Genomic DNA, 22,583 nt, shown 5'->3' with positions numbered 1-22,583 from the left:
GTGGACGGTGGAGGCCATGTGGCCCAGAAGAGTCATCATCTGCCGAGCTGATACCGAAGTCAGCAGCGAAATCCTTTGACTCAGACTTACTAACGCCTCTTGACGTGGAGGGGGAAGGAAGGAGCGGAGTCGGACCGTATCCAGCACGGCCCCGATGAACTGTAAGGAATGAGAGGAGTGCAGCTGGGATTTGAGGAAGTTTACCTCGAACCCCAGACCTTGAAGGTAAATAATAGTCTGTTGGGTCGCTGAGATAACCCCCTCCCTGGACGGGGCTTTGATCAGCCAGTCGTCCAGGTAGGGGAATACCTGGAGGCCCTGCGCGCGTAAGGCAGCTGCGACCACCACGAGGCACTTCGTGAAGACTCGGGGTGACGACGCCAGGCCGAAGGGGAGGACTCGGTATTGTAGGTGTAGGTCCCCCACCTGAAAGCGCAGGTACTTGCGGTGAGCGGGGTGCACTGGAACATGTGTATAGGCTTCCTTCAGATCGAGGGAGCAGAGCCAATCGCCCTCGTCGATGAGAGGGTAGAGAATCGGTAGGGAAAGCATGCGGAACTTTTCCCGCACCAGAAATTTGTTGAGTCGCCTCAAGTCTAGGATTGGGCGCAGGTCTCCCGTCTTCTTCGGTACCAGGAAGTAACGGGAGTAGAACCCCTTCCCCCGCTGGTCGGGGGGGGACCACCTCCACTGCCCGTAGGCAAAGCAGTCCTCGAGCTTCTGAGAGAAGGAGGGGTAACTGAGTTCGGTTGGGAGGGCACGCCCTTGGAGGATTGTCTGCCCTTGGAGGATTGTCTGGAGGGTTTTCCCGAAAGTTGAGAGAGTATCCTGATGAGATCACGCCAAGGACCCATGCGTCCGACGTGACTTGTTCCCAGCGCGGGTAGAAGGCTCTGAGGCGTCCCCCAATGGGAAGGAGGCCTGGGGCTGTGGTGGAGGGGGCCAGCCCCCATCCGCTTATCCCGTCAAAAGGACGGGGATGGTTTGGCGGTCGCAGGCGATTGGGACTTGGGTGGGGCCCGATGGTGAGCTTGCGGGCGTCTGGGTGGAGGCCGTGAGAAGGCAGGGGTAGACTTTTGAGGGTAGCGGCGAAGAGGGGCCTTGAACGGCCTGGACGCTGGTGGTTTTGGTTTTTGCCGAACGAGGGAGGCAAACGAGCGTTCGTGCTCCGAAAGGCGTTTCGTAGCTGCCTCGATGGTGTCATCAAAAAGTTCTTTGCCCACGCAGGGGAGGTTAGCCAACCGGTCCTGTAAGTTGGGGTCCATGTCGACGAGGCGTAACCAGGCTAGGCGGCGCATGGCGATAGCGAAGGCTGCCTCTCTGGAGGAAAGTTCGAAGCCATCATAAGCCGCGTGAAATAAATGGAGGCACAGGTTGGAGAAGACCTCCAGGAGCAGGTTAAAGGCTCCTTGGCTTGAGGCCGGTAGGTCGGTCGCAAAGGCTCCCAATAGTCCAATGAGATGTTTCAAGTAGGACGTGAAGGTGAAAGTGTAACTTTGTACCCTAGAGGCCATCATAGCGTTCTGGTACAGTCTTCTGCCGAACTTGTCCAGGGTCCGACCCTCTCGACCTGGGGGGACCGCCGCTGAGACCTGGGAGGGGTGAGCCTTTTTCAGGGAAGATTCTACCAACAGCGACTGGTGGGAGAGCTGTGGTTGCTCGAAACCTGGGTATGGTACTGTACAGTACTTGGACTCCATTTTGGAGGGGACAGCTGTTACCATGTAGGGGGTCTCCAGATTCCTGAAGAAAGCCTGTTGGAGTACCGGATTGGGCGGTAAGCGAAGGGACTCTCTGGGCGGTGACGGTAAGTCAAGTTCCGCTAGGTACTCTTTAGAGTATCTTGAGTCGGACTGGAGGTCTAAGTCCAGAGCGTGGCCCATGTCCTGGACGAAGCGAGTGAAGGAGGGGGCGAGACGTTCCCGGGGCCCCGTGTGGGGACGGTGAACGAGACCTCCGTCGGGCGGAGAAGGACGGGGAGGCTTCCCTCGAGTATCGAGGTTCATGCTCTGACCTGCGCTCCGAGACCGGGGAAACAATGTGGCAGTGTTCCGGGGTCGAGGACCTACGTCGTCTCGAGGAGCCCCTCTGAGACGATGCCGGGGTACGGGGTACCGATCGATGTCGAATCGGTGACCTCTATCCGGACTCCCTCGGCGAAAGCCTGGGGCCTCGGCTCGGAGCCCCGGTCTGAGGGGGAGTTAGGAGGATGCGAGGGTTGGAGAGTGATAACTCCGTCACCTTCAGCGGTCCTGTACGGGGCGTCGGTGAATGGCCTCGTAGTGTGGGAGAACTCCGGGCCTTCTTAGAGGTACGGCGGTTTGAGGTCTCGGTCGTTTTAGCGTGACGCTTTGCTCCGTGGCGGTCCGAGGAGGGATAGTGTCTCGGGCGCCTCGGGGAGGAATCCGAGGAGGATGAAATGCGGCGAAGCTGGCGCACTTTGCCCCGAGGGGGCTCGATGCGAGGCTCAGGCTGGTCCGGCGCACGCGAGGTCGAGGTCTGGGCCGGTTGTAGATGGGCAAGTGCAGCGGACAGCTCTGACGAGATCATTGCCCGGAGTAGGTCCTGGAAGACGGGCACGGACAGCATCGAGGGCATGTCCGATGCCTCGGTGCACTCCACCGGGGGGCGACCTCGTGTCAGAGTATTCCCGTGTGGTGGAGGCACGGCCCGAAGGCTTGGGAGGCTTCGCCGGGGCTGAAAGCATGGGGGTTCCACCATGCGTCGCCGGTGTCCCCGAGGCTGGCTTCTTCGCTGGTGCGGAACCTGAAGAAGGAAGAGGAGACTTACACGGGGCCGAGGCTTTTTGCTGTCCCGAGGTCTTCGGGGTCGGGTCTCGAGGTGGTGCCGAGGTATTCGGGGCCGAGGTCAAGGCCGGGGTCGAGGTCGGCCCCCCAAGGTAGAGGGTTGGTCGGCGGTGAAAAGGTCCGCCATGCGGGCTTTTCTTCGACGAAGGGCCCGGTTCTGAAAAGTAGCGCACTGGGGGCAGGAGTCGGTTGGATGAGCGGCCCCCAGGCAGAGGATGCACCGGCGATGCGGGTCTGTGATGGAAAGAAGCCGCTCGCACCGGGTGCACTTTTTAAAGCCGGTCAAAGGCCGGGACATAGAAAAACGAAACTGGCCGAGGCCCAAGTAGCCACACAGCCGCGGCGACCTGGAAGCCTCCGGGTCGGTCAAAATGAAGCAGGAACAGATAAAAAATCAAGAGAAAAAAGCGCACAGCGACTAATTCAATAAAACAAGAAAAAATTGCAGTGCTAAAAGGCAGTTGGGGCAGAGCCTAAAAATACACGACTTCTAGGCTCAGCGGAAAAATTTGAACTGGAGACCACAAGGGGGAGATGCGCCCTCTAGTGGAGCAGGAAGGCACGCATGCGTGGAGCAGCAGAGCAAACTTTAAATCTTCAATCAAGTTTGCTTGAAAAAGCGCATCGGGGCTCCGTAGATGACGTCACCCCCACATGTGAGAATATCATGCCTGCTTATCCTGGGATAAAAAATTTTACGCCCAAAAATTGGCAATGTATCATCCAGTAGTAGTAGCCTTTTTAAATTAGTCAATGATCTTTATGATTTAGAGGCATGTACTGTTGCTGTCGAAGAATCTATTTTATCTGCTGATAGTTTGGCTGATTTTTATAATACCAAAATTCAAAAACTTAGGCTTACGTTAGTTGATCCTATTAATCATCATTGGTGTTTTCGCATCCTTCAAGGGGCAGATGCACCCAGAGTAGATCCGAGTTGGAATAATTTTACATCTATTGACTGGCAAACCTTTAGTAAGCTCTACAATATGGGGTTCATAATCAAAAAAACCAACAACAAAGTGGACTAAATGGCTACTTAGACGATCAAAAAGCCTGATCGTCCAAGTACCCATAATCAAAGCTGATTTTAGACGTATCTAAAACCAGCTTAGACCTTTCCCCTGCCACTAAACGCACAGAGAGAAAAGAGGCATGTTTAGAGGAGGGGAAAGGGCGGGCGGTGGGCAGGAGGTGGGCCGACCTACACCTAGGCGTGCAGCAGGTATAACCAAAACCCTAGGCAGGTTGCCTAGTCGGCACTTACATATTTTGACTTAGACGAAGTCAAAACAGGTCTAAGTGCCAAAAAAGGGTCCGCTGAGCTGATCGTGGCTGCTGCGATCAGCTCAGCGGCCCCAGCAACCTTCCTACCCCCTAGAGCAATGATCGCGGCAGGAGAGATGCCTCATCTCCCCTACCACGATGCCATCACTCCTCTACCCGAACTGCTGCGACCTGCGGGTTCGGGCGGTCGTTGGGGGGGAGGGGTTTCTGTCGAGGGGGTAGGGGGGTCCGCCTGGTCAGGAGAGGTTGGGCTCCCTCTTGCCCGATCGTGTAGGGGGGTGGGGGGGGGGCGAGAGGCCAGGAGGGCTTGGGCTCCTTCCTGGCCTGATCGTAATGGGGGGGGGGGGGTGCCGTGGGTGTCCGGAGCAGGAGGGCTTGGGCTCCCTCTTGCCTCGATGTCGTTGGGGAACGTCGGGGTGCCGCGGGGCAAGAGGGCTTGGGCTCCCTCTTGCCCCAAATGTAATCGGGGGAAGGGGGGGGCAGTGCCGCGGGCAGGAGGGCTTGGGTTCCCTCCTGCCCCGATGTCGTGGGGGGGAGGGGTTGGTGTGGATTGTGTAACCGGTGTTGGTTTTGACAGACACCGGTTACAGAATCCAGCTTTTAGGTGAAGGACTGGCTCCTCCTTTGCCTAAAAAACCTTGTGTTGGACTTTTGGGGCTTAGGCGAAGTATAAGTGTAGACGTAGTGGTGGTCTGGGCGTTCAAACAGCTGAATGTAGAGGCAGGCCATTATCAAAAAAAACCTCCATTTGGACATTTTTTTTGATTAGGGACATTTTCCCTGCTTCTACTTTCAACGTTTAAAGCCTTAGGCCAAAAAGGGACTTAGACGGTTTTTTTGATTATGCCCCTCTAAGTATGTTAACTCATACTATAGACTTGATAGCTGTCCTCCAAATGTTATGAAAGTTGCCCCGGTCAACTTTAAGGCCAAATTGTTAATGTGGATTAATTTCTTATTATCCATAAGGAAGTTTCCCGATGAACAGGGTCATATTGTGATTACACCAATTTTAAAAAACACTAAAGAATCATCCAGCATTGCATCTAATTTTAGACCTATTGCCAGTATTCCTCTGGCTACTAAGATACAGGAAGGTTTGGTAAACACTGAATTAGTTACATATTTGGATAAGTTTAGCATTCTGCATGAGAATCAATCTGGTTTCGGTCAGGATTTAGTACCAAAACAATCATGGCCTCTCTGTTTGATTATTTGCATTCATTATTCAGTCAAGGTTCAAGTGTGTTAATTCTGCAGCTAGATCTGTGCAGCACTTTTGATCTGGTAGATCAGGGGTGCCCAATAGGTCGAACGCGATCGATGGGTAGCTCGCCAAGGCAAAGTGAGTCGATCACCCAGGACTCACTTTGCCTTGGCGATCTATCGGGCCGATCAGTCTTCCTCTCCCCGACGTCAATTCTGCCGTTGGAGAGGAGGTTCGGGCCAGCTAATCGCTGCCTGGCTGGGTGGAATTTCCTCTCCGACGGCAGAATTGACGTCGGGGAGAGGAATGCTGGTCGGCACGAAGCAGGGAGAGCATGGGGCAGGCGTCGGCTTTGGGGCCTGTTATTCATTGGTGGCGGTTTGGGTCCTGTTCCCCGATGGCAGCGACAGTGGCTTGGGGAAGGGCAGGGAGAAAGAAAGAAAGGGGGCAGGCAGGGAGACAGAAGGAAAGAAGAGAAACAGAAAAAAAGAAAGGGGGCATGAAGAGAGAAAGAAAGAAAGGTCAGGGAGAGAGGAAGAAAAAGTTGGGGGAGGGAATGAGGTGTGGAGGAGAGGAAGAATACAGGCTTAAAGAAAGATTGGATGCATAGTCAGAAGAAGAAAGTGCAACCAAAGACTCATGAAATCACCAGACAAGGGAGAAAAAATGATTTTATTTTAAATTTAGTGATCAAAATGTGTCTGAATTTATATCTGCTGTCTATATTTTACAATATGGTCCCCTTTTACTAAACCGCAATAGTGGTTTTTAGCGCAGGGAGCCTATGAGCATCGAGAGTAGCGCTGGGCATTCAGCACAGCTCCCTGCGCTAAAAACTGCTATTGTGGTTTAGTAAAAAGGGAGGGGGTGGGTATGTGTCTATTTCGGTATGGTTGTTACTGAGGTGACAGTGCATAGAGTCATCTGCTTTGACCTCTTTGAAAAAACCCCGGAATAGGAATGATAATTAACAATTCTATGCGTACAGTGTGCGTTGTGTTTTTTTTAAATTTTATTGTTGGTAGATCATTTTGACTTGGTCATTTTAAAAGTAGCTCGCGAGTCAAAAAAATGTGGGCACCCCTGTGGTAGATCATACTATTTTGTTGGATTATTTGGAATCCATTGGAGTCACAGATAATGTCTTGAACTAGTTTCAAGACTTCCTGGGTAAAAGATCATACCAAGTGTTTAAAGAAGATACCTTGTCTTATCGTTGGGAAAACTCTTGTGGGGTCCCACAGGATTCACCTCTGTCCCCCACTTTGTTTAATATTTATCTTGCTTCCTTGGGAAATTTATTGCAAAGTTCTACATTTATGCGGATGACATTACTATAGTCATCCCGTTAACTTGTCTGTCACCGGAGTTCATAAATTTTTTTGCGATTATTTTAAGTCGGATTGAATTTTGGATGACTGCTTATAAATTGAAATTAAATGCGGAAAAAACTACATTTTTTTAAGCAACTCCCAACGATAAGATTCAAGAAACAACAATACATGTGAATGGGTTGGACTATAATATAGAACAATCCATAAAAATATTGGGTGCGACTCTGGATAAACATCTCACACTGGAACAAGATACGGATTTATTGTTTAAGAAATGTATCTCTGTGTTTTGGAAGCTTCGTAACATTAAGAAGTATTTCGACGAAACTTCCTTTCGTTTACTGGTACAGTCTTCTATCTTAAGTATTCTCGATTATTGTAACATTATATATCTAGGTGCTTTCAAGAAAATTTTCAAAAATTTGAGCGATTCAGAATACTGCTGTTCGCCTCATTTTTGGTTTAAAAAAAAATGGGAGTATATAACTCCTTTTTATTTGAAACTCCATTGGTTGCCGATAAGAGTCGAGAATTCTGTTCAAATTTTCTTGTATTTGTTATAAATCAGTTTCAGGTTTGTTACCAAGTTATCTTGTGTCTCATTTTTCTTTGAATCCACAGAAATGGCAGAAATGTGTGCCCTTAGAATATTAATAGTCCAATGGTATCCAAATTTCTAAGGTACTGTAGTGCTATACATCAGCTTCCCCTTCTTAATCCAATATGCCTTTGTTTCCCTTAAGACCTCAGAACCAGTGGTGATTCTGAGGTCTTAAGGGAAACAAAGGTATATTGGATTAAGAAGGGGAAGCCGATGTATAGCACTACAATACCTTAGAAATTTGGATACCATTGGATCATTTTTCTTTGAGTCACTCCAAAAAGACCACACGTAGAGTGCACTTGTTTTCATATCCCTCCATAAAATCCTGTCATTATAAGAAATTCCTTGAGAGAACCCTCTCATTTCAAGCTGATAAATTGAATGTATGGCTTGGAAAAATTATGTTAGAGGTCTCTTCCTATCTTGATTTTAGAAAATTGTTAAAGACTCAACTCTTTGATAGGCTGGTATCTTAATGCATTCTGCTTCATTTTTTCAATCAAGGTCCTTATATTCAACTTGATGTATTTTATCTGTTCTATGTATTACTTCGTTCCCTGCCATGCCGGTATTTTCTGCATTGTATTGTAAATCTGTCTTTATCTGTTTTTTAATCCATTATTCTAATTTGTATTTTATCTGTATCCCATGTATTAGCTCACCTTGTTGTGAACCGCCTAGAACTTTTTTTGGTATGGCGGTATATAAGAAAAAAATTATTATTATTCTTGATAAAGAAAGATGCAAGGCAGAAAGTGAAGGAATGAAAAACAGCAAATGGATAAGGCCCTGGAAATAAGAGAGTTAAGAGCACACACAGAAGGAAATGCAACTAGAGACTGGGAAAAAAAATGAGTAGAAAAATAAAATCACCAGACAACAAAGGTAGGAAAATTATTTCATTTTCAATTTAGTGATCAAAATGTCAGTTTTCAGAATTTAAATCTGCTGCCTATATTTTGCACTGTTCTGTAAGAAATGTATTTCTTTCTATTTCTTTAGAGCGTACTGCATGCAGAGTCTGGCATCTTAGGGTTCTGTTTTTGGTACTGTATTTACATAGGGTTTATCTGTGCTCTGGTAGGAATGAATGGCCCCAAGCAGGAAGATATTTTTCGGTAGTTTGGCCGGGTTTTGGAGGGTCACGAGCTGGGGGGGGGGAGGACCTCCGTGCACGTGTAGTCGTTGACATGATGGCACCACATGCATGAATAGACGTGTAACGTCATCTTATCAACATCCACATATACATGGATGCCCTCTAGACATGGCCCGGAGCTCAGGGAAGGAGGCACAAGGGGGGAGCGGGGCCATATCTTTTTTTTAAGAGGAAATCTGTTAACCATACCTAACCCTCCAGTGCCTCAGGTACAAAACTTAAGATTGTGCGTTCAGTAGGAATAGATAAAGTACCTGAATATTAACATATACACGATTAATGACACTTGTAAGATTGGTCAAAGGCACGGGCGCCCGCCATTACTTTCCTCACCCCTCGGGGCACAGATACTCACGATTCGCCACCTGCAACATGCAAAGACGGCAGCGAAATCCACCGCGTGATAACAGCTCAACATCATCCTCCACCTCCATCTTTTCACGGTATAGCTGCTATTCAAATGTGTCCGCCACATGCCCCCGTACCGGAAACGACAAAACGGGAAAGCACTTCCGGTAGCACAGCAACCTCTATCCTCCTGCTCTAGAGCCACAAAGTCCGAGAGCAGGACGTCAACCCGTCCGAAGACGCATAGCCAATCGGTTTAGAGAAACAAAAATCAATAGCCGTACACCACGGCAACGGTGGGGAGGGAAAGGAAAAGTAGGCGGGCTAACGCATTTACGTCTTGAGAAAAAAAAAAGCAGAGGGAAACGAGACAGTCACAGGCAACAGTGTGTGGGAGGGATGACACCAAAACAAAGAGGGTGGCAGAGAGACACTCCAGGACCCCCTAGTGGTGGAAGGGCTCCCCTTAATCCCTAGCCATGGCCTTATACTTGCTAGCCCAGCGGGCTCACGCCCGCCGCCAACGTCGGGTGCCACAGGAGCGGGTCTTTAAGACCCGCATCCAGTTCCTGAATATGCCCGAGGAGGTGGTGCTGGAGCGCTATCAGCTGAATCCCGAGATGATCCGGGACCTGTGCCATATCCTGGAACGGGACCTGCAGCCTTCTACTGGCCGTAGCCACGCCCTCCCCGTCTATGTCAAAGTGACTGCCGCCCTCAATTTCTACACTTCAGGCACTTTCCAGACGCCCGCGGGCGATGCGGCGGGCATCAGCCAGGCCAGTATGTCGCGCTGCATTGCGCAAGTTACGGCAGCGCTCGTGCGCCGGGCCAACTCTTACATCTGTTTCCCCTTCAATGCTCAGCAGCGCGAGCGCACCCGCCAGGAGTTCCTGGCTATCGCTGGTTTCCCGCACGTGCTGGGCGCCGTGGGTTGTACCCACGTGGCACTGAAGCCACCCTTGGACCACGAGAATCTCTACCGCAACCGGCAGCGCTACCACTCTATGAACATGCAGATTGTATGCAACGCTCAGGGCATGATCACGCACGTGGTGGCTGAGTTCCCGGGCTCCATGCACGATGCCACCATCCTGAGCCATTCCAGTTTGAAGCATATCTTTCAAAGCTGGCAGGACGAGAAGGGATGGCTGCTGGGTGAGTGTTTGCCCCTGCAGTCTCAGGCGCCTAGAGGGAGCCTCCTCTTCGCCTTAAATCTGACTAGCGTGACTGGCTGGCAGATTTTTAGCACACAGACGTTCCTAAAGTGATACAGACCCTAAAGCAAACAGCAACTGTCTCGTACCGTATGTATGATCCTAAAGCAGCTTAGGGCAGCCTCTTCTGCATGGTTGACCCTAACGCAGAGATAACCTCATCGTTTGAGCCACCCCCAACCTTAGTTTGAGATTCTTTGAGCCTTATTTCTCATGTAGACAGGTAGCCTCTTCTCTTTGAGGCAGCTCTTAACATTGTGATCCTAAAGTAGTGCCTTAACACACTGCCCTTGCGCATATACAGGAGTCCATACTTCAGCTGTTGATTCCCATATCCTCCAAACTACAGAAGGATATCCCTTTAAGAACTTGAGAACTCCTCCCCTTCAGAGTGGAATACAGCACCTCACTCAGTTATTCCTTGTGCAAGGAAACGCAGGTGTGTTTTGCTCTGCTCTTCTTTGTTTTAATTTTTTCCACCAGCCTTTTGAGGTTCTTCATGGCTACTGTGCTCTGAGCATACTCTGCTAGGGAAAGGACTGCTGCTCTCATGACAAGCTATCAAAGTTCTCTGAGCCTGCTCGGAGTCCATCCCCTTGGGAGCGGGCCTGTTGATTTGGTCAGAGGCTTGAGCGCAGGCTGTGTAGCCCCTGAATAAGAACCCTAGGAGTATCAGGAAGCCAGCTGCATAATTTCTCCCCCTGTCACTTACATAAGAAATCACAGGAGTGAGAGTTAGCAGCGATCTGCTGAGAAGCAGCAATGACATCAGGAGGAGAGCTGATCCTCATCAGGTCAGAGGGCAGCTGTCAGCATTCAAAGACAAATGATAGGGTATGTTCTACGCCAGGTGGCTTCTCACATGGGCCAGGTGTTTCTGGTGGACCCGGACTGGCCAAGAAGGCCGTGGTACACAACCCTGGTGCGATTGAGCATAGAGAGGGGTCTGCGCCTTCCCTGCCATCCACTCCGTCATAGCAGCGGTGGCTCCAGGAAAATTCCTTCTCTGGATTTAACAGAGGCATATCTTCACATTCCCATCTTTCCGGTTTGCAGGAGATATCTGACATTTCACCTGCTTCAGCACCACTTCCAGTTTGTGGTGCTCCCCTTCGGTTTGGCCATGGCTCCCTGCACCTTTACCAGGGTAATGGTGGTTGTAATGGCCCATCTTCGTCTTATGGGGGTCCAGGTTCATCCTTATCTAGAAAATTGGCTGATAGGGCCCCCTTGCTAGCAGACTGCAAGCATGCAGTTCAACCGGTGGTGAGCCTCCTTTAGGACCACCAGAGGTATAGCAGCCTACTGGGTGGAATCCCAGGATGTTTCACCTGATGAAATCTGCAGAGATTACTACTCATTTCTTGTTGCAAATTTAATGCATTTTCGTAGCTCTCATGCTTTTTGTTTTCCCTCCTGTTAACGGCTGTAAATTTAAAAAGTACCATCAGCACTTTCTATTTTTATCAAGCAGCTACATGCAACAAGGACTTTAAGCTATTAATGTTGACTTCCATCTCCTACTTACATTTTAGGAAACAATAAAAAACTTGTTTGTTTTCCAAGACACAGAGTAGATCCCCCAGAGGCCAAGGCTATACCAGTGCGTCCAACCCTTCGCTGCCGACCTCTTAGCGGCGGCTGAAGAAACTGTCTGCCTCCCACAGGGTGTATCTACAGTACTAGGGCAAGACCCAAACCAAATATCAAATTAACTGACTAAAATTTAGAAAAATAAAGCACGAGCAGAAAAGACAAGACCCTACAGCAAGGTTGTAGGAAATAAAACTGGAATTCCTGGGGTAACAGGAGATGACCATAGGAGGAGGGGCTAGAATTTGGTTTTGAGTTACCTACAGTTTAAGAACCAGGTGGCAGCTTTACACAGATTTCCTCAATTGGAGTAGATCTAAGGAAAGCAACAGAAGCTGCCATAGCTTGGACTTTGTGAGCTGTGACATGACTCTCCGGGTGCAGTCCAGTCTGAGCATAGCAGAATGATATACAGGCCGCTACGCAGGGTCCCTTAGCGCTCCAAGATCTGGACCGCTTTGGTCTTAAGGCTTGGCTCTTGAGCGTATGGCATTGACAGCCAGGGGCTATTCGTCTGCGGTCATCGCTACGCTTCTTCAGAGTAAGCAGAATTCCACCAAGTCAGTATATGCCAGGGGTAGGCAATTTTGGTCCTCGAGAGCCAGAGCCAGGTCAAGTTTTCAGGATATCCACAATGAATATGTATGAGATGGATTTGCATGTACTGCCTCCTTGAGAGGCAAATCTATCTCATGCATATTTATTGTGGATATCCTGAAAACCTGACCTGGCTCTGGCTCTCGAGGACCGGAATTGCCTACCCCTGGTTATATGCGAAAGCCTGGAGGTGTTTTCAGGCTTTGTGTGAGAGGGTTCAGGTGGATCCGTTGGCCCCTTCAGTGGCACAGGTCCTGGTCTTCCTGCAAGCTGGCATCAGGAAGGGGCTTGCATTTTATTTGCTCTGTGTTCAGATTGCGGGACTCTCGTATTTGGGTCCCACTGCTCTCAGGGGTTCACTGGTGTCTCACTCGGATGTTGTCCGCTTCTTGCGGTGGGGGTAGGGGAGGGCTGAGGCCTCTTTTGCGGCTGCCTTGTCCGACGTGGAATTTACATTTGGTTCTCCATTTGCTGGCTCGTCCCCCCTGTGAACCTCTGGATCAGAGCTCCCTGAAAGATCTTGCCATCAAGATCGTTTTCCTAGTAGTGATCCCTTCTACACGTAGAGTGTCGGAGCTTCACCGAAATAGGAGGCTGATTCTCAGCTCCAAAATAGGCAGAAGAAATGGCCATTCAAATCCACCTAGAAATCAATATCTTCTATGCTGGACAACATTTTTGGGCCACTACAACCAGGAAAAACAGTATTATCTGCCAAAGAAACTAGTTTTGTGACTTCAAATACCTCAGCAAAATAACATAAAAACATAAGTATAGCCTTACTGGGTCAGACCAATGGTCCATCAAGCCCAGTAGCCCGTTCTCACAGTGGCCAATCCACTAGTACCTGGCCAAAACCCAAGGAGGGCCTGAAAAAGGGCCTAGCAATTGGCTCTCATTGTTCAGATAGCTGGGCTTTCTTGCTTCAGTCCCAAGCCTCATGGGAGCTTTTTTGTGGCTCATCTGGATGTGGTTAGATTTTTGAAGTGTGTGTTATGGCTGTGGCCTCTGCAGCGGCAGCTGTTTCTGACTTGGAATCTTAGCCTGGTTCTAAGGGCTCTTCGTTGGACCAAACGTTTTTGATGGATCTCACCATCAAAATGGTGTTTTTGGTGGCCATTACCTCCGCCTGGAAAGTGTACTGTAGAGATCCAGGGAAGTTCAGTGTGCCTCTCCTTCTCTTACGTTTCAGTGGAGTTTGATTGCTTTGGTACAAACTGAGGGAAGTACTGTGCTCCACTGCAGAAGCGGAAGAGTTTTCAAGTTCTTAAAGGGATATCCTTCTGCAGTTCATGGGAAATAGGAATCAACAGCTCAAGTATGGACTCCTGTGTATCCTAACCCAGATTACTGAGGTAAGAATTTAATCTGTCATTATCTTTTCTAACACTGGCATATAGACAAAGGGCTCATCTGCTGTAACTGGCACTAGCTCTGAGCAAAGATTGAGCTCTCCATATTCAGTGATTCCAGCAAGACAGCTTTAAGGATGTCTAGCCAACAGTATATGCCTCTTAGTACCAAGTTTTATCATTTTATTTCTTACCTTAGGAGACAGAGTCTACAGCCTGAAGACATGGCTGATGACCCCCATTGAGAATCCACAGACCCCAGCTGAGCACCAGTATAATCATGTGCATCACAGCACACGTGCCATCATCACACAAACCGTTGCAGCACTGAAAGCTCGTTTCCGTTGCTTGAGCCGGACAGGTGGGGTACTACAGTACAGCCCCCTGAAGGTTTGCCACATCTTTGTGGCCTGCTGTGTGCTGCACAACATTGCAGTTGCCCGGGGCATAGAGGCATGCACAGGAGAAGCTGGGGCCCAGGAACCACAGAGCGATGATGTGGTTACAAAAGAAACAGTAGCTGAGGAGGCAGAGCAGGCCCGCTTGGCCCTGGTGCAGGATTTCTTCAGCTGATGCATGACAGGTAATAGCAGGACATTCTTGGAAACTTTTGATTAGAGAAAGTGCCTAAAATCGATTATGGCAGCCGATAATCTGTAGGAACAGCACACCAATTTACTGATAGCAGAGATCTGCCTGCTGTTGAGCCCATGGCAGTGCTGTATCCATGTATTGTACTTCCAAGAGCAGTATAGAATTTGCATCCCCATGCTATAAAAGGTTCCATGAAAGCATAGTTATCTTCACACTTCCTAACATTGCAGAGTAACCTTCTCAAAAACAAGTGCAGTGCTGTTTCAGATCAAGCCCAGCATCCTTTCTCTGGCCAATTCAAGTTACTTGAGCAAGCACCTGCCCATTAACAATTAATACCCTCCAGAAACTTGTTCAAACTTCTTAATCCAACTACACTGCTAATCTTGATAAGTGGAATAGGATCCAGTAGTTAGAGCAGCAAACTAAGAACCAGGAATGCCAGTTTTCAAATCCCATCAACATAGCTTTGGTTAGTCACTTAGCACTGCTGAACAAAGTTCTTTGGAGACAGGAATATAAAAAATAAATTAGGTCCTTTTGCAAAAGTGCACTGCCTAACTGCATAGGCGGCTTGACATGTACATGTACTGCATAGGCGGCTTTGCTCTAGTGTATGGTTTGGGTTTTTTTAACACTTTTGGCAGATATCCTCAGTCTTTAATCATTAACAACTTGGCTTGTGTCTTATAAGTATTCTCATCTGAACAATTTCTCTTAATCCTTAGCAGTTGTGAAAACGCAAACTATCTCAATTTTTTTAGGATGACAACTACTATATTTTAATAAAGTGTAATTTTTGAATAAACTCATTTCAATAGAATCAGTGGATTTTTTTTTCCTTTTTTGATGCTCCACAAAGTACAATGATCAGGATTTATTGCTTAATTCATGTAAGAAGTCAGCAAGTAATGGCTTAGTTTCAGCTTGTATTTTGAGATTTTCTTCTGGCAGCAATAAAGTGGCAAAATTATAAGACAAAATTGAGACTTGGTACAATTAGAGTGGCTTTTCTAGAAATAAAATTGTGAAGGAAATTGTAAGCTCTGCAGTATGCAGAACAGCAATTAAGGACAATTTAATAAGCAGATATTTCAAATGTGGTTATTTGCAGTATTTGGGACATGACAATACAAAGGAAATACCCAGAAGATGGCAAGAAAGAAAGATTAGGTTCTTACCTTGAGAATCTTTCTTTTTTCTTGTAGATGTTCTTGTGGTTCTGAATAGTAGGGTTTTGCATCTGAACCCACAAGTTGCTTGCAGAATTCTGTCAAATCATCTTTTGAACTCTGCCTCCTTCCCAGAGAGCTGCTACTGCCCCCTCAGTTTGTATAAAAACAATCAAGTAGCACTGTAATGATAGACATAGCTAAAGGAGGGAAATGAGGAAAAATCTCCAACACTAAAATTCTGTTCTCCTTAATAAAAGTCCCCATTAACATTATAACATTCAAGTAACTGATCAAACATCCTCTATGCCTTTCCTCTGTGGCCCATGATAAGACGTGTGCTGTGCATGGCACACCAGGGAATGGTGGTTCTGGTAACACCAGATTGGCCGAGACACCCATGGTATGCAGACCTTTGTGTCTACAACTTGGTCAGGGTCTCAAACTTGCTTGTTATTCTTACAGCATGGCTCTTGAGCGTGTAGCACTAGTGCATAGTTGCTTACATTTTGCAGAGTAAAAAGAGGTTGACCATTGCAGCATACAGGAAGGCCTGGAAGTGTTTCCAATCAGAAGAATGACGACTCGGGCTCTGCATCGATCCCGGTGGTGCTTGCTTTTCTCCAGGAGGACCTGAAAAAGGGCCTAGCAATCGGCTCTCAGAGTTCAGATAGCTGGGCTTTCTTGCTTCAGTCCCAAGCCTCATGGGAGCTCTTTTGTGGCTCATCTGGATGTGGTTAGATTTTTGAAGTGTGTGTTATGGCTATGGCCTTCGCAGCGGCAGCAGTTTCTGACTTGGAATCTTAACCTGGTTCTAAGGGCTCTTACGGGTCCGCCCTATGAGCCGTTGGACCAAGCTTCTTTGATGGATCTCACCATCAAGATGGTGTTTTTGGTGGCCATTACCTCCGCCTGGAAAGTGTCCAAACTTCAGGCTTTGTCCTGTAGAGATCCTTTTCTTAGAATTATGGACTCAAGTGTGACAGCACATAGTCCTCTCTTTTTTGCTGAAAGTGGTTTCTAACTACCACATCAATCAAGAAGTGTGGTTGCCAGCCTACGCACCCTTAGGTTCGAGAAAACATGACAAGGTATTAAAATCCATGGATGTGCATAGTCTGTTATTGAAAAAGACATGGGGGAAGCCACTGCTTGCCCTGGATCGGTAGCATGCCACTCCTTGGGTTTTGGCCAGGTACTAGTGACCTGGATTGGCCACCGTGACAACGGGCTACTGGGCTTGATGGACCCAGTAAAGCTATACTTATGTTCTTATGTTATTTTGCTGAGGTATTTGAAGTCACAAACTAGTTTTGTTTGTCAGATAATCCTGTTTTTCCTGGTTGTAGTGGTCTAAAAAGGTTGTCCAACATAGAAGATATTGATTTCCAGGTGGATTCGAATGGCCATTTCTTCTGTCTATATTGGAGCTGGGAAGCGGCCTCCTATCTCAGTGAAGCTCCGACACTCTACATGCAGAAGGGACTGCTACTAGGAAAACGGTCTTGATGGCAAGATCTTTCAGAGAGATCAGATCCAGAGGTTCATAGGGCGGACGAGACAGCGAATGGAAAACCAAGTGTAAATTCCACTTTGGACAAGGCAGCCGCAAAGGAGGCTTCAGCCTCCTCCCCCCCCCCCCCAGAAGCAGACAGGTAGGTAGGAAGGAGGGACTTGGGCTCTGGGAGATACTCGATGTACTTCATCATTCCAAAAGAAAGGCTTAGAAGTTTGGAGACCTATTCTGGATCTAAAGACAGTGAATGATTTTCTGTGATTTTCACGTTTCCAGATAGAAATGGTGCATTCAGTCATTGTGGCAGTAGCCCCTGAGGAATTCTTGGCTTCCCTGGATCTCACAGAAGCATATCTCCACATACCCATTTTCCGGGAACACAGGAGGTTTCTGCGGTTCCTCGTGATGGGGAAGCACTTTCAGTTTGCAGCTTTGTTTTTCGGTCTTGTCTCCGTACCCAGAACCTTCGCCAAGGTCATGGTGGAAGTGCCTGTGCATCTTCATTCGCAGGGTATCCTAGTCCATCCATATCTGGACATTTGGCTGATCAGAGTCCCCTCACTCACGGAGGAGCGCAGGGCATTTCATCAGGTGGTGCAATTACTGGAGCTTCTTGGCTGGGTAATCAGACTGAACAGCCACCTCAAGCCAACGCAGGACTTGGAGTACCTGGGAGTCTGGTTTCACATGGCCCAGAATCAGGTGTTCCTTACAGAACCCAGGAAGATCAAGTTGCAAGAGTTCCATTCGGTCCCTGTTAGTGGTACCAGCTCATATGGCCTGGCAATATCTGCAGTTCCTGGGTCTCATGATGGCATCCATAGATGTGATCCCGTGGGCCAGAGCGAGACTCCAGCCTCTTCAGCAGTCCCTAATGTATCTGCTTGCAGGTCTTGGATTGGGTGACTCTGATTCCGGATGCGAGTCTTCCAGCTAGGAGAGGGGGGGGGGGGGCAGAGTGCAACTCAGGGCCGGTGGTCTGCTCTGGTGAGCAGGTGGTCGACAAATCACCTGGAAGTGTGTGCGATTCGGCTGGCCTTGTTGCACTTTCAGAGGTGTCTCTATCTTCAAGCTGTTCGAGTGTTCTCAGACAATGCGATAGCAGTAGCCTGTGTCAACCGACAGGGTGACACGCAGAGTCCTCTGTTGAGCCTGGCAGCTAGGATGCTCTTTTCCTGGGCAGAAAAGCATCTGATGGCTTTGTCCGCTGCCCACGTGGTGGGTGGTAACAACATTCAGGCAGACTTTCTAAGTTGGCAGATCTGGACCCGGGAGAATGGCCCCTGTCACGGAGAGCATTCGGGTTCATTGTCCGGCAGTGGGGAGAATGCGCTGAAGGGGAAAAATGAGGAAGGCAGAGTGGGGAGAAGACACTGAAGAGAAATGGGGATTGGGGAAGACAGAGTGGGCAAAAGACACTGAAGGGAAAAAATGGGGAAGGCAGAGTGGGGAGAAGACGCTGAAGGGAAAAAATGAGGAAGGCAGAGTGGGCAGAAGTGGAGATTGGGGAAGGCAGAGTGGGGAGAAGATGCTGAAGGTAAATGGGGAGAGAGCATATGCAGCCTCTATAGGAGTCTCTCCTTTCCCAGTGGTTCCTTCAAGCTCTCCTTACAAATGCAGCTTCCTTGGATGGAGCAAGCTCACCGCAACCTGCGCCGGTGTATCTAGGGGGAAGCTCTCCGGCAAGGCATTTCTCTTCGTATCTCAGAGTGGACTACAATAATGATCGATGCCAGCCTGCTCGAGTCAAGGTCGTTGGACTCCCCATGAAAAGGGTTGATCAACCATCTGGAACTTCAAGCCATATGACTGGCATTGAGGGCTCTGCAAAACTCCCTGGAAGGAAAAGCGGTAAGAGTGTTTTCCAACAACACCACAGTGGTGGCATAAATAAATCGGCAGGGAGGTAACAAGAGTGCTCACTTGAGTTGGGAGGCTCGGATGCTGTACTGGTGCGCTCCTTCAGGCTCTCTCTGTGGTGCAAGTGGCCAGAGTGGAAAACGTGCCAGTGGACTTCCTCAGTCACCAAGTCCTGGATCCGGAAAGTGGTCTTTTTCACAGAGTGTATTCCATCTCATTGTGGGGGTAAGCCCTAGATAGACTTGATGGCTTCAGCTAAGAACTTTAAAGTCAAGCGATTCTTCAGTCGAAGGACAGAACCAGGAAGCTTGGGTCTAGCAGCGTTAGCTCAGACCTGGCTGACTCAGAAGCTCTTTTACATTTTCCACTCTTGGTGGGCCGGGTCATTCACAGAATAGCAGCTCATCCAGGTTTGGTGACCCTTGTGATTCTGGACTGGCTCACCATCTGTGAAATGCGGATCATGTCCATCTTCCACAGGACAAGAGGTTCAGGCTTCCTCTTCATCACGACCTGCTCAGCCAGGGTCTGGTGCCCATGGAGAATCCTCAGAACTTTGCTCTTACATCATGGCTCTTGAGCACTCAGCCTTGATTCAGAGGAGCTACTCCGATATAGTCATTGCGATTCTCTTGACGTCTAAAAAGCCCTCTACAATGGCAGTTTATGCCAAGGCTTGGTAGGCCTTTCAGCAGTGATGTGCAAAGGACCAGGTGGAGCCATTACCTACTCCCATTCTGGTAATTTTGGCTTTACTTCAGGCTGATGTTGAGAAGGACCTGGTGGTGGCTTCCCTCAAAGTTCAGGTGGCTGGACTTTCATGTTTTAGAGTGCATAGTGATTCTACTTCGCTTACAATTCATCCTGATATGACCGGATTTCTCAGAGGGACGCTTCGTTTGAGGCCTCACCTACCTCAGTCCTTTCCTTCATGGAATCTTAATATTGTATTTAAGGGGCTTGCGGAAGCCCCTTTTGAGTCACTCAGAGATGCTTCACTTCTGGATCTTGCCATCAAGACTGTTTTTCTTGTGGTGACTGTCTCGGCAAGGCGTATTTCAGAGCTGCTCTGGATCACGGAAGCGGGAATTTCTCTCCTTACTGTTTCTTCCTTTCTGACAAGACGTGGTTTCAGAATTCCATGTCAACCAGAAGGTTCGACTACATATTACCCTACGGGGTCAGGGCAGAAGGATCAGATCTTGTGAAGACTGGATATGCAGATAGTCTTCATCCACTTCCTGGAGAGGTTTAATGATTTTTGACTTTCTGACCATGTTTGTCCTGACTAGCCAGTCCAGGCAAGATAGGTCAGTGTCTAAAGCTTCTATCGCTAGTTAGATTCGCATGGCCATTTCATCAACTTACACTGCCTATAGTAAGCAGCCTCCAATTTCTCTCAAAGCCCACTCGACAAGAGCAGCATCGCAGCATCGTGGGCGGAGTCTTTAGCAATTCACCCAACCAAGATTTGCAGGGTGGCTACTTGGTCTTCTCTTTATACCTTTACCAGATTTTACCAAGTGGATGTGGCAGCTTGCCCTGCTGCTGCCTTTAGGGCCATAGTATAGAGGGCAGGCTCTTATGTCCCTCCCTAGATGTTGCTGTTGCTTTGGTACATCACTTATGGTACAGAATCCGGAAGGGACGTAACAGAATGGATGATTAGGTTCTTAACTTTGGTAATCTTTCTGTTAGCTCCTGGAGAATTTTGTACGCCCCCGCTCTCTAAATGCTCAGTTTCTTTTTTCTGCATCAGCTATTTCTCCTTACAGGCCACAGAATCTTCCATCCAGCAGACGGGCCATGTGGGGAAATCGCTTTTCATATGTATCTTACCAATGGTATGTTTTTAGTTTGTGCTCATTGCACGCACCAGTTTTATTCCATGTGTTGTTCATACATTCTTGCCTGTGTTCCTTGTTGGCAGTTTATTAATAGTTTTTTTTATTTTTTGCAGAGCAGAGCTGAACTTTCTTGTGTTGGCGGTGTAGTTCCCCGTATTCCCTTGATATATATATATGCCTTGTTCCAGTAAGATTGGTTGGCTTTTGGAATGAACTGAAGGGGGCTTTGTGTCTACTCAGTTAAGTGGAAGGAGCACATGCAGAAAAAGGGTGGATTTTTTGCAATAACCGGTTCGCGAGTTGGGATTGAACACCTGAGGTACAGAATTCTCTGGGGTCTAACAGAAAGAAGATTACCAAAGGTAAGAACCTAATCTTCCATTCATAACCACAGCGTTGAGTGCTTTTGCATACAAATCATGGTAATAGAGCATATTAGGAGGCTTCTACACAGATTCCTTCCAGGTACAAAACTTAGATTGTGAGCCCACTTGGGACAGAGAAAGTACCTGCATATTAATTTGTACAGTGTTGCATAAGTCTAGTAGCACTATAGAAACAATAAGGTCAGTCAAAGGCACGAGCATGTGCCATTCCTTTTCTCACCCCTCAGGGTACAGATACTCACGATTTGCTATCTGTAATACGCAAAGGCAGCAAAATCCACCCTGTGATAACAGTTCAACATCAGCCTCCAGCTCCATCTTTTCATGGTATAGCTGCTATTAAAATATCTTCGCCACATACCCCTGTACCAGAAATGACGAAAAGGGAAAGCACTTCCGGCAGCAAATGACTCTAGGAAATGACTGCTCTTCCTACTTCAGAGCCACAGGGGGCAGGATGTCAGCCTGTCGAAGACGCGTAGCCAGTGTTCGACACAGGGGAACAAAAGTCAATGGCTGGACTCCATGGTGGGGAAGATGAGTATGTGGGGCAATGTGTTCCATTTTGAGAGAAACAAAAGCGAGAGAGAAATGAGATGTCACAGGTGATGGTGTGTGGGAGGGGTGTCACTGAAAGACGGTAATAGGAAGACGCTCGAATACCCCCTAGTGATAGAGGGACTTCCCTTAATCCCTAGCCATGGCCCTATATTTGCTAGCCCAGTGGGCTCACATCCACTACCAGCATCAGGTGCAACAGGAATGGGTCTTCAAGACCCACATCTAGTTCCTGAATATGCACTAGAATTTGGTGATGCAGCACTATCAGCTGAATCCCAAGATGATCTGCCACTTGTGCCATATACTGGAACAGGACCTGCAGCCTTCTACTGGCCATAACTATGCTCTCCCTGTCTAAGTCAAAGTAACTACCACCCTCAGTTTCTACACATTCCCAGCCAGGCCAGCATATCCTGCTGCATTGCGTAAGTTACGGCTACGCTCCTGCGCCAGTTCAACACTTACATCTGCTTCCCCTTCAGTGCTCATCAGCGTGAGCACACCTGCCAGGAATTCCTGGCCATCACTGGTTTCCCGCACATGTGAGCACCATGGGTTGCACCCACATGGCACTGAAGCCACCCTTGGACCACGAGAATCTGTACAACCACCAGCAGCAGCTAGTATGCAGTGCTCAGGGCATGATCACGTGGTGGTTGAGTTCCCTAGCTATGCATGACGCCACTATCCTGAGCCAATCCAGCTTGAAGTATATCTTTGAAAACTGGCAGGACAAGAAGGGATGGCTGCTGGGTGTTTGCCCCTGCAGTCCCTAGCCTCCTCGTCACCTTAAGTATAACTCTAGCCTGGGAGTGGGGGATAAATAGCTTCATGACTAAGTAGCAGATTTTAGCACACAGACTTTCCTAATGTGATGGAGACTGCCTTATTACCGAATGTATGGCCCTAAAGCTGCTTGGAGAAGCCTCCTGTGCATGGTTGACCCTAATACAGGGACAACTCCATCTTTTGAGCCAGACCAAAGCTCAGATTGAGATTCCTTGAGCCTTATCTCTCCTGAAGGCAGATAGCCTCTTCTCCTTGAGAAAGCCCTTAGCACTGTCTAAGGCGCAGCTCCTTGTACTTGGTCCTAATACATCCCCATGTTTTGCATTAACAGACTGTTATATTCTCTAACATTA

The 22,583-nt window shown here is 48.3% G+C and overlaps 2 protein-coding genes across 4 annotated transcripts in view; one reads left to right on the top strand and one right to left on the bottom strand.

The window, feature by feature from the left end:
- TUT1 (terminal uridylyl transferase 1, U6 snRNA-specific) overlaps window positions 1–9,139 on the bottom strand; it is a 45,340-nt gene extending 36,201 nt beyond the window's left edge. For 2 of the 3 annotated variants that reach the window (XM_033954270.1, XM_033954271.1), the window contains exon 1: window positions 8,754–9,139. In XM_033954270.1, coding sequence (XP_033810161.1) covers window positions 8,754–8,832 — 79 coding nt within the window. In that variant the 5' untranslated portion in view covers window positions 8,833–9,139. The remainder of the gene's footprint in view (window positions 1–8,753) is intronic. The other variant, XM_033954273.1, reaches the window with a different exon arrangement.
- The window catches only part of LOC117364736 (putative nuclease HARBI1), a 26,909-nt gene continuing 13,426 nt past the window's right edge, over window positions 9,101–22,583 (top strand). Inside the window, exons 1-2 of the mRNA XM_033954276.1 lie at window positions 9,101–9,904; window positions 13,705–14,088. Of these exons, the coding sequence (XP_033810167.1) occupies window positions 9,226–9,904; window positions 13,705–14,078 (1,053 nt within the window). The 5' untranslated portion in view covers window positions 9,101–9,225 and the 3' untranslated portion in view covers window positions 14,079–14,088. The remainder of the gene's footprint in view (window positions 9,905–13,704; window positions 14,089–22,583) is intronic.

Source organism: Geotrypetes seraphini, chromosome 8, assembly GCF_902459505.1.
Source record: "Geotrypetes seraphini chromosome 8, aGeoSer1.1, whole genome shotgun sequence".
NCBI lineage: Eukaryota > Metazoa > Chordata > Amphibia > Gymnophiona > Dermophiidae > Geotrypetes > Geotrypetes seraphini.
This window is presented reverse-complemented; position numbering and strand designations above follow the sequence as displayed.